The sequence below is a fragment of the Gobio gobio genome (genome assembly GCF_949357685.1).
Source record: "Gobio gobio genome assembly, chromosome: 20".
Lineage (NCBI taxonomy): Eukaryota > Metazoa > Chordata > Actinopteri > Cypriniformes > Gobionidae > Gobio > Gobio gobio.
This window is the reverse complement of record NC_137113.1, coordinates 14560631-14578924: the sequence shown is the minus strand read 5'-3', so window position 1 is coordinate 14578924 and position 18294 is coordinate 14560631. Positions and strand designations below refer to the sequence as shown.

The 18294-nt window shown below is 36.3% G+C and overlaps 1 protein-coding gene across 4 annotated transcripts in view; it reads left to right on the top strand.

Moving 5' to 3' along the window:
• Positions 1–18089, top strand: part of qki2 (QKI, KH domain containing, RNA binding 2) — a 41539-nt gene extending 23450 nt beyond the window's left edge. The window contains exons 4-8 of one of the 4 annotated variants that reach the window (XR_013818635.1): positions 3712–3855; positions 7564–7651; positions 8683–8973; positions 10501–11290; positions 15714–17659. Coding sequence is in view for 3 of the 4 variants with exons in the window: in XM_079845653.1 (XP_079701779.1) it covers positions 3712–3855; positions 7564–7651; positions 8683–8973; positions 11216–11290; positions 15714–15730 (615 nt within the window). In the remaining variant the exon portion in view is untranslated. Of the gene's footprint in view, positions 1–3711; positions 3856–7563; positions 7652–8682; positions 8974–10500; positions 15130–15713 lie in introns of those variants that run through there. The other 3 variants (XM_079845653.1, XM_079845654.1, XM_079845655.1) reach the window with 3 other exon arrangements.
• The last annotated feature ends 205 nt before the right edge of the window (positions 18090–18294 follow it).

Below are 18294 nucleotides of genomic sequence, written 5' to 3'. Positions count from 1 at the left end.
GAAGGTTAGATTATGAAACTATCAAGCCCTGTAGTGTTCTGCAGACTTATTTTCTGTAACACTGAAACTATTCTGACAGCAGAGCGAAACTTGCACATAAATCTTGTGAAAAATTATGGCAATCAAGGAAGCGAGAAAAATAACAAAAGTTACAGCCAGGGGCAAACAAGTCAGGCGTCAAATGGAGATGCCATCTGCATCTATTCTGTTTCTCTAAATTAGATTTACTGTCACATTTCCTGGAATTAACACACAATAAGGTTCGGTTTTTTGGCTGTGAAAGGTGTTCGTAATTAAAGCGTAAATTTATCAAAATATTAAAATTATGCTGTTTATTTACTCACCTTCGTGTCATTAAAAAACCTGTATGGCTTTCTTTTTTCTGTGAAACACAAAAGCTTATCCTGGTTGTTCTTTTCTTCTTCAATGAAAGTGGACGGGGACCAGACACTGTCAGTCTCCAAAATGAGCAAAAAAGCCAGTTTAGTAGTGCTATGTGTTTTAAGCCATTTAATGATCTTAATGGGAGGAACATTTTGTGGTTTCATTTAATGGAAAAGAGCAACTTGGATATTGTCAAATTAAAGGGATAATTCACCTAAAAAATGAAAATTCTGTCATTTTATTACTCACCCTCGTGTCATTCCAAACCAGTTTATCTTCGTAACACAAATTAAGATATTTTTGATGAAAAGAGCTTTCTGATCCCACATAGACTTCAATGTTATTACTGATTCCAAGGCCAGAAAGGGAGTAAAGACACCGTTAAAATGGTCCATGTGACTACAGTGGTTCAACCTTAAAGGATTAGTTCATTTCAAAATGAAAATTTCCTGATAATTTACTCACCCCCATCTCATCCAAGATGTTCATTTCTTTCTTCAGTCGAAAAGAAAATGAGTTTTTTGAGGAAAACATTGCAGGATTTTTCTTCACATAATGGTTTTCAATTGCAACCAAAATGTTGAATGTCCTAATCAATGCAGTTTCAAAGGGCTTTGAAGGGCTTCAGAGACTCTGCAGCACGATTCCAGACGAGGAATAGGGTCTTATCTAGCGAAACAATCGGTCATAAAATAAAACAAAAGTCTGGTTGCATGAACAAAGGCACTCGCCCTCTGGTAACCAAACAACCTAGGGAGTGACATGCTAGCAGCCAATCATGTAACTGTATCTCATTTGGTTGCGCCATATCGTTGTCTCGTGTTGGATTCTTCAGTAAACAGAACCGACGCATGTGTGTGATGCTGGCGCAGGAGCTGGCCAATACAGAGTCGGCGTTCTCCTGACGTAGAACCCGGAAGCGCTGGACTGTGTTTACAACGTGAACCGCGTCAGAGACCGATACAGAAGAGAAGAAATTATTGAATAAAGTCGTTATTTTAGTTTTTTTGTTTTTGCACACAAAAATAATTCTTGTCGCTTTATAACATTTAAGGTTGAATCACTGTAGTCACATGGACTATTTTAACAATGTCTTTACTACCGTTCTGGGCCTTGAAAGTGGTAATAACGTTACTGCCTATGAATGATTCAGAAACCTCTCGGATTTCATCAAAAATATCTTCATTTGTGTTCCGAAGATGAACGAAGGTCTTCCAGTTTTGGAACGACATAAGGGCGAGTAATTAATGTCAGAATTTTCATTTTTGGATGAACTATCCTTTTAATAACCCTTTCATATTCCACAGAAGAAAAGGTAATACTGATTCCAAAACCCGTGAGGGTGAGTAAATGATGACGGATTTCTTTTTTTGTGTCAATTATTCTTTTTGCACACTGCTAAGTTTATAATATCACATGACATGACGGAATAGCCTGTTTAGGCTGTACACTGTAATTCAGATCATGCAAAAGGAAAATAAGGATTCTATGTCTGAGGGAAGTGTGTACAAATGAAAATCGAAAATGGACCAAATACACCATTAGGGGCTCAATCCTTCCAAGAAAGCTTGCTAAAATCATGTTGCTGTGAATTTTCTGTAATTTATAGCTTGTGTTGGATTGGCCTTTTACGTTCACTGCTGATCTATAGCTGTTATTAACTTTTTCAGACTTTGCTGTGTTGTGCACAAAATTGCCTACGCACCAAAAGTAGGCCAGAAGAAGACCTCTATGCATTGTGCTGCTGCTTTTTTTTTCCAGAATCAAAATCACAGTTATTATTAGCACATAACCAGCTGTGCGCAAGACTGCAGCCTTATTGGATACACATATTTGATCATCTAATTACTCTTTATTTTGAGGAGGTGGCAGCCACTTATTAGCAAATACAACACCACCAACTGTGATCTGAGACTGGCGTCCCCCGGTCAAGGATGAGGCCGGGCCATCTATGTCTTTGTTTCTCTCATTCACACTTTACCCTTGAGGCCAAGCCGATGTCTGTGATTGCTTGAAGTGGGAACCTCAGAAGTCGCGAGCGAGTTCACAGTAATTGATTGTTCTGTTGGCCTGAGCTCTGTGTCGTAAACATAAGCCCCGCTGTGATGAAAAACCCAGCTGGAGACGATGTATTCAATAAGGCTCAATGCTTGGGACAGAACACCCCGTTTCTATGACAACAGGAGTCTGAACCCTGAGATAAACCGACAGTAACTTAAGCTAACTGTTGCTAAGGGTCTGTTGATGTTTTAGGTTATGTCCATGTGCAGCTGTACAGTTGGAATAAGAGTCTGGAAAAGTTTCCATAGAAACTGGGCTGCCTCGTAGTCACAGGAAGTGGTCTGTGCGCTCATAGACAATTGATCCAAAGTCTTACAAATGTGCCTGGAAACTACTTTTGAAAAAATGTCTCGTTGGAAATGTGGCCTGGCCGGTTGTGCACGTGCTTCGACACGTCTTCCAGTGCCGCTTATGCGGGCGACCTAAGTCGTTTGCCGATCCCACCCCTTTCTCACTGTCATTTACTGTCTCTTCTCTGACTGTCCATGACTTTATTTTTAGCCTTTTCATTATTTTTAAATCCTCCCTCACAATTCATTAAACCTTCTATCTATCTATCTATCTATCTATCTATCTATCTATCTATCTATCTATCTATCTATCTATCTATCTATCTATCTATCTATCTATCTATCTATCTATCTATCTATCTATCTATCTATCTATCTATCTATCTATCTATCTATCTATCTATCTATCTATCTATCTATCTATCTATCTATCTATCTATCTATCTATCTATCTATCTATCTATCTATCTATCTATCTATCTATCTATCTATCTATCTATCTATCTATCTATCTATCTCTCTCTCTCTCTATCTCTCTATCTATCTCTCTATCTCTCTATCTCTCTATCTCTCTATCTCTCTATCTCTCTATCTATCTATCTGTCGTTTTGTTCTCTCTGTTTGTAATTTTTTTTCTGTAATTTTGTTCTGTCTGTCTGTCTTTCTGTCTGTCGTTTTGTTCTCTGTCTGTCGTTTATTTCTTTCTCTCTGTCGTTTTGTTCTCTGTCTGTCGCTCATTTTGCTCTCTGTCGTTTTGTTCTCTCTGTCGTTTTTTTCTGTCTGTCATTTTGTTCTGTCTTGTCTGTCTGTTGTTGTTTTTTGTTCTGTCTGTCGTTTTTTGTTCTGTCGTTTTGTTCTGTCTGTCTGTTGTTTTTTCTTTGTCTTTTCATTTTTCTGATTTGAAATTCTTAATTCAGTTTTGAATAGTGTACACAGCCCTGGTTCTCAAACCGTTCTTCTGTTTTCTTTTGAACAGGAAGAGCAAAACAGAGGAAAGCCCAACTGGGAACACCTAAATGAAGACCTGCATGTCCTCATCACTGTGGAAGACTCTCAGAACCGTGCTGAGATCAAACTCAAGAGAGCCGTTGAGGAGGTCAAGAAACTGCTTGTCCCTGCGGTGAGTGATTTTTGTCCTTTTGATCTCCTCCTGACCTTGTGTGTATTTATTGAGAAGAGGTTTTAAAAGAGTGGCAAAATCACATTGATTCACCTCAACAAACAACTCATGGAAATGCTGCTTGGGCACTGATAAATATATTTACTTTGGTGAACACGCTTAATCAAAAGAGCTGCGCTCAGCAGGTCTTCTGTTTCCCCGCTAGTTGCTCTGCAACCTCAGACAGGTAAATGAGAGCAGAGAGCAGAAACAGAGGAGTTGATTTCCTCCATGAGAATAAGTTTGGAGCCAATGAGCACGCGTGACTCCAGATGTGCAAAGGTGAGCACCGTGGGCAGTTTTTAATAGGCTTAATTACCTTTGCTTATAAATTAATGAGGAGCTCAGGACTGAAGGGTCAAGACTCAAAAGATCCCCACAGGGGACCAACGGAAGTCTCCGCATTGCTCTGGGACGCAGAGCTGAATGCCAATTAACCTTTGGGTCTAAAGGAAGTGACAGCAGGTTAGGAGGAAGTGCCATTAGAAGCCTAGTGAGATTTGAGGGAAATTTTATTTTTATTTTTCTGTTGGGGTTTTTTTTTTGGTCTTTTTTTCATTTGATCTAAAGGCTGGATACATTGAAATGTCAAGAAGAACAATTTACTTTTGTAAGGTTTTTAGGATTTTAAACAAAAATGTAACATTAAAGTTAAAAAAGAGGGTTGAACTCAAAATTGGACCTATTTTCTTTAATACAATTTCCTGTCCTCTGAAACGATTTTGCTTTTTCGCCTAACATCACCATGTCTTCTTAAATGTATCTTTTTTTCATCGTTTTTTTTTTTTTTTATCCATCAAGTGGAGACATAATCCAGTCAATTACTGATAAAATATTATTCTTGTTTAATACCTGTAAAATGCGTTGTATAGTTTTCTTTTTCTCATTTATTGTTCAGTTTCACTCAAAGAAATGACTACTGATACATCGGTTATGTGTTGTTATTGTTAAAAAAAATCTAAATCTGAAATCTAAATATTAAAACACTCAAACTTAAATGAAAATCAGAACTGTTGCTTTGACAACTAACTTAAGTTGAAGTACTAAAATGACTAAAACTGAAATAATATAAAGTAGTTGCTAAAATTAATTAAAATGAATAAATTAAATAATGTAATAGCATACAGTATTTAATAAATTCTAGTAAATACTGTAATAGTATATAAATAAGAATAAAATAATACTGTTGCAAATGCAGTTTTTTGTTAACTTTAATGTGAAATACAAAAATATATTTCTTGAGTGTGTGGCATTTCTTGTTGTAAACAGCAGCTATTTAATGTAGAACGCTGAATAGAATTAGTAGAGAATGGAATTCAGGAATTTCATGTAATTGTGGATTGTAATCCCTTCTCTGCTGTCAAAGAGAGAGGGCTTCTGGACTCCCTGTGGTGCTACCATGGTAACCCTCTTGGGGATGAACTGATCCTTGATTGACAGTTGTGCCCTTTCTCTGCAATGGAATCCTGAATGGGGGAATAAGCTCTTTATAAAGTTTAGCACTGTTTACTCCAGGAAGCTCTCGTCTTAAAGGTAAACCCACTGCGCTTGTGTTTGTATTTGTATTCATCAAACCATCCAGGGGAAGTGTTCAGCTTTTTTTTTGTCATTGCCTACTCAGTCAAAGCTGTGAGGGATTTGTAAAAGTTGCTTTTTGCAGTAAAATAGTGTCCAAAGATCATCTTTTGATATTTATGTTGTATTGAATTTGATCTGTTTTAGTCAAGTCGGTATCATGCAGTGTTATGCAAATGACACTTTCTTCCCCATTTTTATATTTTAAAAAGGTTGAACCGTTTCACTGCCAGTGTAGAAAAAAGTTCTTGTAGTGTTTGTTTTCCAGCTCAAGGCACAAAACATTTGGAAGACATCTCTTCCCCTCAGAGACTAGAATCTGTAGTCTTTTCGTCACACTTGGGAGAATGATGCATCTCTCCAATTATACATCAAGATATAAAAGAATCCCCATAGCAACAAATCACTCTCTAAGCAAATTCGTCCCATTCGTTTCTTTCCTGGATTGAATGGTGACTAAACTAAAGCTCTGGCATCCATATATTTTTTCAATGTATTTCTTTAATCTAAACCATTCATCTTGTCCATGTTTTATTTACAGTTCATGCTAGTATTGTGTATTTACTATTTAGCAATCGTAACATTAACCAAATATTCCACTTTATTTGACTTTGACCATAGGAAAATGTGGATCCCATGGCCAAACCAGTTGAAAACCACAGGTTTATAGTGATTATAGAGTTTTTTTTTTAAAAGGTTTGAGCTTGAGTTGTGCTCTTCCACTATTTTCTACTAAAACCAAATGGAAGAGAAGTAAATTTCACTAGAATAATTCCGAATTTAATGCAATTAGTTGAATTCAGCATTTCCTTAATCAAAAGTTTAAAATGATTATGTATTTTCTCTAACACACAGTCTGACTAGTGCTTGGTATTCACTAGCTTCGGTCATTTGGCTGGCAGATCTCAGCAAAGCAAGCAGAGAGAAGAGTGGTGTACACACACACATACTCACACTGATCCCACTTTGAAAAGCCCCGCTTTTCTTTCACTTCTCTGCTTGCTGACATAGTTCATATTATTCTGTGGACTGTCTGCCATGCCCCCTCCCTGACTTGTTCTGAACTCAGACTTTACTGTCTGGGAGCTTGACAAAAATCCAGACTTGGTTGCTGATCTTTTCTCTTATTTAGGCTTGAAATTGTATATGTTGCTGTCAATAGATCAGTGCAGTCATGGCTGTTTTACATGTCATGCACAGATTAGGTGGAAAACAAGTGTTGTAGATCACTGTTTCTCAACCTTTTTGACTCCAAAGCCTTCTGTTGTCCACAATATTCGAAGGCCTCGTGACTTTTCCAGGTGTTAATGATATTACTGGATTAAGAATTTTTTTATATTTGATATAATATAATTATTTATTTTTAAGAGAGAGAGAGAGAGAGCGAGTTTAGCATAACTAGAAAAATGTACATTAATCTTTAATATGTACTATATATAATTTTTTTAAATATATATTATTAATTTACCTCACTTTTCCAGGTCTAGAAACACATTTTTTAAACTTAGGCTACCCCATAAATCCAAGTTTTTCAAGACTGTGTGAATGCTGCTTCTTCAAAGGAAGAAAAAAAAGAGTTGTTAAGGGGTTAAAATTAAAATAAGAATATCTGGATTTTGTAGTTTGTGATTATTTAAATACTTATTTTAAATAATTAAGTCATCTAGTGGCCCCTAAGCCCTTTGGAAGTTTGCTGAGGCCCCCTGGTTGAGAACTACTGGTTTATATGGAGCACTTCATCATTAATTGACAAAAAAGTGTCCACTTCAGGGGAAGTGAACTGTGCCGAGGGGGAAACGGCTTCCTACATGAGCCGACGTAAAGCGGGAATGCAGAGAGGTGTTGATCATGGCATTCGCTGCTGAGAGTAATGCTATCTGTTTTTTTAACCTCCTGCTCTTTGGGGCTGGCTTGTTTTAACAGTGGCAGAGTAAATCATCTGCTAGCTGTTAGCAAGTGTGAAACGTTAGGCCACTCCACTGCCTACTTCTGAAATATGCTAGCAGACAAAAAGTGTAGTCATGTAAAATCCATCTTTTTAAGCAAGCTAAACAATGTTAAATTATTCCTAACAACTTTTTTGTGTATGTGCAGGCTGAAGGTGAAGACAGCTTGAAAAAAATGCAGCTGATGGAGCTGGCCATACTCAACGGCACATACAGAGACGCCAATATCAAGTCACGTAAGAATGAAATCATCGAACATAAACCTGTGTTTATCTGTCCAGATTCTCTTCCCATCAAATATTCATCCCTCTATATTAAACTCATTTCTTTTCAAAGTTTTACTTTTTTACATTTACAACTCTCCTCTTTTGGGCTCTTTAGCTTTATGTTGACAGTGCTTGCTAGATATTGGAGCACTAAATTGATATTCCTCATACATTCTGATTAGGGCTTTGTTAAAAAACAATCTTTTCTGCAGTCAATTCAACCGGAGCCACTTAGCGTACATCTTACACCCTTTTTGTAGATAATTTCAGTTTTAGATATGCTATTTTGAGGTTTTGTGATCTTTCTGTGAACTATTAAAAAGAAAGCTTTGGTCCTGGAGGGCCACTGTCCTGCAGAGTTTAGCTCCAACAGTAATCAAACACACCTGAACCAGCTGATCAATAGCCATGTCCCAATTCAGAGGCTGCATCCTTCGAAGGCCGCAAAGGTCGGAACAAGCGTTGTTAAATGGGACGTCCTACCCTATGGAGGATTGTTCTTGTCTCCTAGCAACTATGACAACTGCCGTTGATGAATGGCTGCAGTGTTTGAAAGTTAAACTAAAATATGTTCACCATAGTCCATTTCTGTTTATAATAAAGAGTATAAACCATAAATAATCACATCTCAGTAAGACGTCAACATTTGAACCGCGCTAAAATTGGGACAGCCTTCGTCGTGCCGCTGTGATCAGCCTTCGAATGAGGCCTTCGAAGTATGAAGCCGCTGAATTGGGACACAGCTCATGTCTTCTGGAATGCTAGAAAGCAGGGTTGGAGCTAAACTTTGCCGTGACAGTTGATCGTCCCTAATTTTATTTTTATGCAGGCACTGTCCATGTGGATGTATTAATACACAAACTTCTTGTTTGTGCTTGTGTGAAAATATTTGCATAGGCAGCTAGTTTATTTTTTTAAAAATGTAAGGCAATGTAGATTGAATTGCCCCTAAATTTCTTTTCCCCTCACGTATTTGCTCTTGTGCATCTTGTTCTATTTAGCAGCCTTAGCCTTCTCCCTGGCCGCCACAGCTCAAGCTCCTCGCATGATCACCGGCCCCTCCCCAGTGATGCCCAATGGGGCAATGCGTACCCCTGCACCCGCCGCACCCACCCTCATGCCACTCATCCGACAGATCCAGACCTCTGCCCTCATGCCCACGGGCACGCCCCACCACCTCGTACAACAGTCCCCCGAGTCAGGCATCATCTATGCACCCTACGATTACCCCTACACCCTTGCCCCTGCCACCTCCATTCTTGAATATCCTATTGACTCAAGTGGTGTTTTAGGTAAGAGATTTGATTTGTTTTGGCTTTAAAGGCATTTTGTACAGATTATGCAATTAACATGATTTGGAGTCATGACTGGGCAGTATGACCCAAAATGTATGGTATTTGTCTACAGGTAGAGATTTTGCTATATTGTTCATCTGTCTGTTGCCATTTATATGCATAATTTAATAATAATAATAATAATAATAAGGTAACTCTTTATATAATACTAATATAACATATAGTAATAAAGTATTTACAAATAATTTGCCAACTATTAGTTTATAGTTAATATTTTATAAACTGTAATTAATACATTAATAGACTATTTAAGTTAGATAATGCTTTAACCGTAAATAGTTCTCAATTTAGATTAGGTCATGAAATATGGTAAAATGTCATTTAAGTTCTTTAATCCAACCTTTATTGGACATTAATTACATTAGTATTAAGATTTCTTTAAAAGGCTGGTTTTCTGATTGGGTTTCTTACAACCCAAGTTTTAAGTCGCTTTGGATAAAAGCGTCTGCTAAATGCATAAATGTAAAAGTAAAATGTTTATAAATGTATTAAGCCTATATCCAACGCTAAACATATCCATATTATAATAAGTAACGTAATGCTGTCACTTAGACTGTGTAAACCCAGCCTGATTTGATTTCACTCTGCAACTCCGTCTGGAAGCCTGTACATTAATTTCTACTGCTTCTGTTACACTTTTTCGGGAACCAATGACAGACAACCTGGCGCGCTATTGGCGGGTTTAACACGATGACGGATAAAGAAGCGGTGGGTCGTTGCCAATTGATCACGCCTCTTGTTGTCTGATTGGTTGAAGGACTATCCAAATGCATACAAAGTCATTTAATTTATGCTCGTTTATCACGCCTCTTGTGTGGTAGACAATACATAGCAGACTCCCCAGACCAATGTTCAATCCTAAATTGAGCTTGGTCTGGTGATAGACAAGCTGTCAATATGAAATGCATACAAATACTCATTAGGTCATGTTGTCAAAATACATCAGTTAGGATGGATTAGGGGTTGGCTTAGGGGATAGAATCATTATTTCAATGGAAAGTCCCCATAAAACATGGAAACCCAACGTCTGTGTATGTAATTAATGTCCAATAAAGGCTGTTTTAAAACACTTAATTAATAACATTTTAACACTATTTACGGTTTATAATTTGTTAACAAAGCATTATTTAACTCTTTACATATGAGCTGTTTAAACATTTTATTAAAACATTATTAATTGCAAATAATTTATAAGTGCTTTGTTACTGTATACCTATAAAGTGTTACCAAAAGTAATGTTTTTTTTTCATAAATATATTAGTTTTTTTATTATCATTACATTTTATTATATATATATAAATAATATAAATATATATATATATATATATATATAGTTAATTTTATTTTTTTATATTATTTTCTGTATGCACATATACTGCCCAACCCTTTTTCGAGTACACAGTTTGTCCTCATTTGCTCAGAGATCCAGTAGACTAACTCCAGCGTTCTGTCTTGTCCTTGTAGGTATGGCTTTCCCGACAAAAGGCTAGTAATGCTCAGGGGTTTTACAGTCTTCAGCCCATACGAGTGTTAAAAATGCTTTGCTTTACAGCCGCCTTGGAACAAAAGAGCAAACGAAGAAACTGATTTTTTTTTTTATAAGAGACAAAAGACTAAAGATCATTACTACTCGTGTTTACACTGGTCTTAACTGTTTTGTTGACTTATTCATAGATTAAAAATGGATATTTTCAGATAAATACTGATAATTAAGCCTTATTACATTCCTCTGTTTGAAAGTAATCTATATTTGTTTAGCTTGTAATATTTGTATCACTTATTTTCTCCTGCAACTGTATCTTAGATATTTAGAGAGTGATCAGTATTATTGCTAATATAACATGCTTGTGAAAAACATTCTCCATGAAAGCTTGTAGTGAATTAATATTATCTGAAGCAAATTGTGTGTTGAGAGGAATACAAGGGCTCTATAGTCATTGTATAAGTTAGTCAGAGCGTAAAAAAAAGTGTTTTGATGGAAATACTTCAGATTTACTGGGAAATTGAGAAGGGGAACAACATATGATGTGATTTCACAATGGAGAAATTCACTTGTGCCTTGTAATTTGGATTTACAAGCCTTGTTTGTGAAACAATTTTGTGTGAAATGTGGTTTTAATGTATTTTGATGAATAATCTGTTAATTCTTGTTTTGTTGGTAATGTTGCGCTCTGAGCAGGTGCAGTGACTACTAAAGTACGAAGGCAGGATATGCGCGTCCATCCTTACCAAAGGGTAGTGACCGCAGAACGAGGTTAGTTTAGCTCCAGTGTTCAAACTGTGCTCTGTGTGTGTGTGTGTGTGTGTGTGTGTTCTCTTCTTCGGTATGCTGATTACACTGTCTTTTTCATTGCATCTCACTCAATACAAAGAGATGAACTGTTTTTAGCAACTTCTAACCTGCCAAACAAAAAGCATCATTTGAGATTTCAGTGTTGCTGTTATCAGGTATAGTACATGCCAGTCATACTGTGCAGGGTTTGTTTACTCACTAAACCTGCCAACCTAGAAATGCATTGAAACTGAAAGTGTTATCATCTTACTTGTATTATATTTTGACCATGTTCTTGGTGTCACTGAAGCGAAGGTTAAAAAAAAAAATAGAATACTGTAAAAAAAACAAACTGATTTACAATAGGTCAAACCATCCTTATGGCTTATGAAAACATTCCAAACTCAGAGATTTTAGTTCTGTTCCAATATCTAGTGAGCTACCTTTCAAGAGAGCATCCTAACCACCATGGACATTGTTCATGTACAATTTGGAACACGCGTAACATAAATTGCATTTCACACAGGAGAATCGACAATTGATTTCAATAGTTTGCAGTTAGCATGTTGCTAAGCTAAGTGTGATACTTTTAAGAGAGCGTGAACATTGGGGGGGTTGAAGTGTGAACCCTAGAGAATGCTCCCTTATGACATTTATTTGTTTGTTTATTTATTGTCTTTTGTGGTTTCTTACCTATAATCCACACATGCAAATTTGGTTGATAACTGCAATAAAGTTATATCCTATAGTTAACAAGTACTTGTTTACATAGGATATATGATGTATTTTATATTATTTAAGCATCTGGAACCTTATCAGTTTGACATAATTTTCTACTTCAAAGTGCCATGGGGAGTCAAACTAAGTTTACTCAACATTTTCTTATATTTAATTGATTTATTTCCTATTCCTTAACAGTTCATCAGGCTCATAATGATTTCGACTATTTCATCTCTTGGGATATCTGAAGGCCAGGTTTTTCCCTGTCAGTCATCATTAGAACAGAACACATTTGGGAAAAAAATGATTATTTGGTCAGTAATTCAAGAAGTTGTAGTTCTAACTTGTACTTGCCATAATGAAAATGTACCATCTAGTTATTGTAATTGTTTGACTATAGCATGTGTTACAAAAAGGCTATAATTACAAGTGAGACCATTGATGGCTCCTTAAAGTCCAAAAAACGTGATAAATTCTAGTATGGGTGGTCATGAGTAGTTTATATAATTTATGCAATTTGAAGATTGTTTTCCCCTCTTTTCTTCAGTCTTCTTAGTTTATGTGGCTGTTTTAGATCATGTTTGACTTTCTCCATAGCGTTTTAAAGTTGTAAATTCTCAAAAGAATTCAAATAGATCACACACTTTATCATCGGCGTCGTGATAGGAACAGCTCACGTAATGCGTACACAATATTAGGTGATTTGTGCACCACGAACGCACTTTTAAATAAACCGGGCTTCAGTCATATTGCGCTGATAATTGGTCCTTTCAGTTTGGATGGGAGCTGGAAGTTTCCTTTAAACCATGGTATAAATATTGAGTACTTGCCAGTTCTGGCAATCCCCCCATAAACTACGCCCCTGCATAGAACACATACTGGATAAAGTACACTGAGCTATTTTTAATCAATACTCGTCAGTAATTAAATTAATGCATTCTGGGATTGCCTTTTCCGTGAGGGATGCATACGATTCTGCCTTAGCCTCGTTTTACCTCATTTTAGCCTATCTTTAGCCCTCACATTGCGAATGTGCCTTAAAATACTTCCTCTGTAGGCAGCTCACCAGGTTTTGGAACAGACTATTGATGTATGATCTGATAACTTCAGCACTTACATGCGTTGTGTATTGAGACAAACATGACCTGAAGTTTAGTAGATGAAAAACAGCTAGTGCGATAGTGTTAGAACCACTTTGGGTTCACAGAACCTTCATGGAGCAAAACTGACTGTCCGCTGCACTCCTTACACTGATGACGTTGTGATGGCCTTCAGGCTCATAGTCAATGAAGGGTAATGGAGCTCACCTGTTTGTTTGCTTCTGTTTATTCTTCAATTGTCATTCCTTTGATATACTTCCTTAGTGTATTTGCAGATAATTTAATGCTGCTTAAATACAGTACATTAGTGTATCTACTTTCCAATCCTGATCCATAGAAACAGTTTTTGGCAGCTTACAGAGTTTTTTCTGAATAATGGAACAACTTTACAAGATTTAGGTTTTGGAGGAAAAGCTAAGTTTTTTTTGTTTAAGTCTCACATGATATAATGAAACCATAATATTATTTATCATAGTTCAACCTGGCCAGACCAGCATAAATAATCTTTAGAAGATGGGTGCAATTAGAACATAATGCCAGTTTTCCCCCAATTTATGATACAGATGTATACTTGATCATATTAATTGAGAAAATTCAATACTGCATATTATTTCAGGCTTGATATAAGCTGTATCTCATTACAGATATATACTTAGATTTTTGCATTCTTTCATAATGCATTCTTAAGAATCTTTTTTCATTTTACATATTTTATTTTTACCGCAGTTTTTATGGATAGATCAGTTGTTTGAAATTGTCATTTAAGTTAAAGTCATAATTTCTGGCCTGGGTCACTGAGCATATTCATGAAAATTGTTGCCTTAAATGGAATAAACTGGATCTAAGGGAATTACAGCAATGTAATGAAACTTACTTAAACTCATATTACAAACATGTGGATGTGCCAAAACTGTACATATAATAACTATGACTCCTGAAAAAAAAACTGTAAACGTGAGAATCTACTGATCAATATAAGTGAATTTTACTCCCATAAGACTTTAACATGCCATAATTTAATAGACCAATACAACTGACCAGTTTAATGCATAACAATTGTGAAATTGCACAAAAGTCAAATCTGTCTCATCTGGCTTCCTGCCCACAGCCACAGAAAGATCTTGTAAAAGATTCCTGAGCAGGGAAAATGCCATTGGATGAAATATTCCTACCGCTTGGCTTGGACAGTGTCACATGAGATGGACCAGACTAGTTATGAAGGTTAGGACTTGTTTGAGAGTGTAAGTCATCATATGCACGGCCCGTTTAAAAAAAAATAGTTCGGAGTGCTTATGATCCCTTAAACTCCCCATTCAAGAAATTCCTCATCATAAAAATATGGCACAAGTATTTTGCACTGAAGATTTTAAATCACCAGCTCCTAGTCTGCGCTACTCAGACAGAGCAAAGTGAAACAAGAAAAAAACGCAAAAAACCTCATGAGATGTTAGGTTGTTTATCAAAGCAGGACCGGTCACACACTGTGCCTGCCTGTTAGCACAAGAACAACAGATGAACTGACAAAATATTCCATTTTTGGTTTGTTTGTTTCTTGTTTGTTGTTTTGCAGTAAGCTTCTTTTTGAATTATGTCAAATGTATGGAACAAAAACCGTTATCGTGTGTAAAGAAAGCAATATGTTTAACTATAAAGCAAGAACATTTATGAAATTCTATTGTATTTGTAAATGAATAGGGAATTTATAAACATGTACGCTTAGAGAACAATGCCATGTTATTTTTCCAGAAGGGGTACATTTTGTTTTTAGGATGTCGTACCTGGGACGGTCTTGATACACTGTCTTATAAGTTATAGCCTAAGAGTTTATCAGCTTGCGAAACAAGTAGACTGTGTTCATTGTGTTTGTAGTGTTGTTTTAGCCCTAAATTTCAGCCGATGTGCTTTAGTATCATTCTGTATGTTTTTTTTCTTTTTTTGGTTGTTTCGTTTTGTAAATAGTCCAATTTTAAAGGCAATAAAATTTGAGTTAAAAAACCCACCAAACTTTTTGTACTGTCTAGAAATCTTTTGATTTAGCCTGTCACTCTCTGATTTTACTTCTCTCGTCACATCTCTGTAACTACTCATGAATCCATATCATTATCACTAGCAGCTTTGTGGCTTTGTACTGAAGCAGCAGCAGCACTCTAATGCTTAATAGCAGTCAGAGGATCCTTCCTCTAAACGTTTGCATCTCTTAATCCACGATCGATGCCCTTTTACATCTCGCTCTCGTCCAAACACCCAAACTCTGTCGACTGCTACTAACTATTAAGTGCTGCTAGTTTAATTCGTAATGACTCTGTAATTGATTTGCCTTTTTGCTTCTTTAACCATTTTCACCTGGGAGATGGGTTCTGGAGTTAAATCATGAGGCTTTCATGATTTTGCTGTGTTAATGTAGACGTTGAGCAGTTTTCTCTCTTACAGTAGCTGTAATTAGTAATGTCATATTGTCATCCAACCGTCACTAGCTGAAACTAATCTCCTTCTCTATCTTTTTTCTTTTGTGTCTTTTTATGTCCTTTTATTTTTTTTCGTTTTCCCCTCTTGTCTGTCCATTTTTTTTTTCTCTAACAACCCAGCCGCCACCGGCAACTAACCAATGACCCTCTGAACTCTTCACCCAATGATGACCTGACCATTGCCTGCCTGCTGACCAGTTCTCTGGCTCTCGTCCTTCGCTTCTATGTTTTGGCAGCCTGCTGGTGAGCCCAGAAGCAGCTTTAATTCGCTTAACACAGCCGAGAAGCCGTGATGGCCACCACCCGCAGAACCGAATCACTCCCCTTCTCAAACTGAGGACCTCCTTGGTCAGGTGACCTGGGCTTCCCAGCCTGCACTGAAGTGTCATAAAGCAATAACGCTGTCTGGGCGACACCTAAAATCCTAATGTTAGCCTTTCACATGCGCACACACACACACACTAAATAAACACACATCTTTATTTGTTTCTAATTGAGCATAATGTTTAACAAGCACTGCAGTTCTCATACCATCCTGAAGAGTTGAAATATAAACCCAGCAGTTTACTTTAAAACTGACTTGTAGGGATGTAAAAGCCATGCTTGCCTACCAGCGTTTTCTTCAGAGAGCTGTCGAAAAGCATTCAGTCACATGAGGAAGTGTACAAACACTGAACATCGATTAATATCTTTTTGATACGAGGGTGCTGCACAGGAAATGATGATATATTTTTCACAGGTGATCCTTTTTTGTATTTAAAAGAAAAACAGTATTGTCGAAATGTGATGAACAAACAATGCTTATTTCCTTATGACAAATATTCAGAGACCAAAACGGTGTCTTTTTTTAAAATAATAAAAAAAAACAAGTGCCTTATTTTACACAATATCATCAATTATGAACAAGTATGAATGTCCTTATGTGTATATGCCAACATATCAGGTATTTCTGTTCAATTCCTCTTTATCGATGATCATGAAAACACAAGAGGTGTACAGAACTGTTGCAGGCGCTCCACTCAAAAACCAGTGTTTTATGTGCATTTGATCCTTTTTCTTTACAAATAATGATTCATGGAGTTTTACCCTGCAACACTACATTAGGTACCACTTGAGCCCTTTATGCTCGCAATCTGTTTGTTTTTGAAAATGTATGTGTATGTTTATAGAGCCATCACTACATCTGTTATACAGCAATGAAGCACATCAACTTCTAAACAATTACTTAGGTTCCATATTTTTCACTCTGCTTGTGTCTCAAGGAGCATTTATTCAATTCAGCACGTTGAAATGTATAAAGGTTTGGGGTTAATTAGTACAGAACTCATTTTATTCCTTTTGTAGAGTTGACGTGTACTAGAGGAGCATGTTTGTGTGCAGACATGTCACATTTCTCCATACCTTCCTATGCAAATGATTTTCATAAATGAATAAATTTCCTTCAGTTGGTCTTCCAGTACCATTTCAGCGCTTAAGAACAATGAAACTAAAAGCCTATTAACAAATTATGATTTCATTTTGTTATTTGGTTATCATAACTGGATTTTGAGAAGATGTGCATCTCCTTATTTTTTAAATGATATTGGTTATTTATGCAATACTTTTTAGATGTTTGAGGTTATCCAGTTGCATGTCATTTAAAAAAAAAAAAATATTAATCTGGAAATTGCTCCTGCAAATATATTTAACAGATGAAAATGTGTTTTACGAGGATCTCTGACCCTGTCAGGAACTGGAGTTGTTTGTTAATGTGTTTTTTTTTTTTTTTTTTTTTGGTTTAGTGTTTGCTTTCCATGCAGTATTACTATAGACTGTGTCGACGTGTGTGAGCATGTGTGTTTACTGATGATTGTGTGAGTGAGTGTTTGTGTATTGTATATGCCAATGAACTGCAACTTGCCATTCAAGCTTATTATTATTGTCAATTTTTTTTTATTTCAAACCCAAGCAGCTCCCTGCATTGGAAAATATACGGTCCTATTTATAACCATTGTAACATTTTATAATGTATTTTTCTATCATATTTTGTATGTGAGAAATAACATTAAATCACATTTCCAGATATGAACAGTATGCCTTATTACAAAAATTGATACGAGAGACATATTTTTTCCCATGATGATATAATTCCATAGGTGGTGGAAAATGGAAAACCCCATTTGATGAACAATATTATTTGGTTCCAGCGAGTTTTAAAGTGGTTATTATTTGCTGGGGTGTTTGGTTTGTCATTGTTGCTTTGCCTCTGTGCCTTCTCATGTAAATTGTAAGCTATTAACCATTTCTAGTTATATAATTTGATTAATCTTTTCTTGCCGATTGTACTAACATTTGATGATTTCTTTACATTTAACCCCGTCAATAATTTCTTTTGTCTGCTTTGAATCTTTAGAACAGGATTTGTGTGAAATTAAGCAAAAGAGTGTTTTACTGACTGAAATATGCTGGACTAAACTCTGTAATGAGAAGCAATAGCAGAATTAAAATCATAGTTTTAAAAAAAGAAACTAACTTGGTCGCTCTTTCTCTTGTGCTTTTTACATCAGAACAATGCGCCTACTAATCTGATTCAGGTCTGCTGTAGATAATGGAGAATATCTGGGTCCAAACTTCTCTGCATTTAACATGAAAGTGACAGGATGATTATGGGGCAGAAAAAAAGCTGAAGGAGAAGTAAAATCTATTTAAATGATACGGTTGT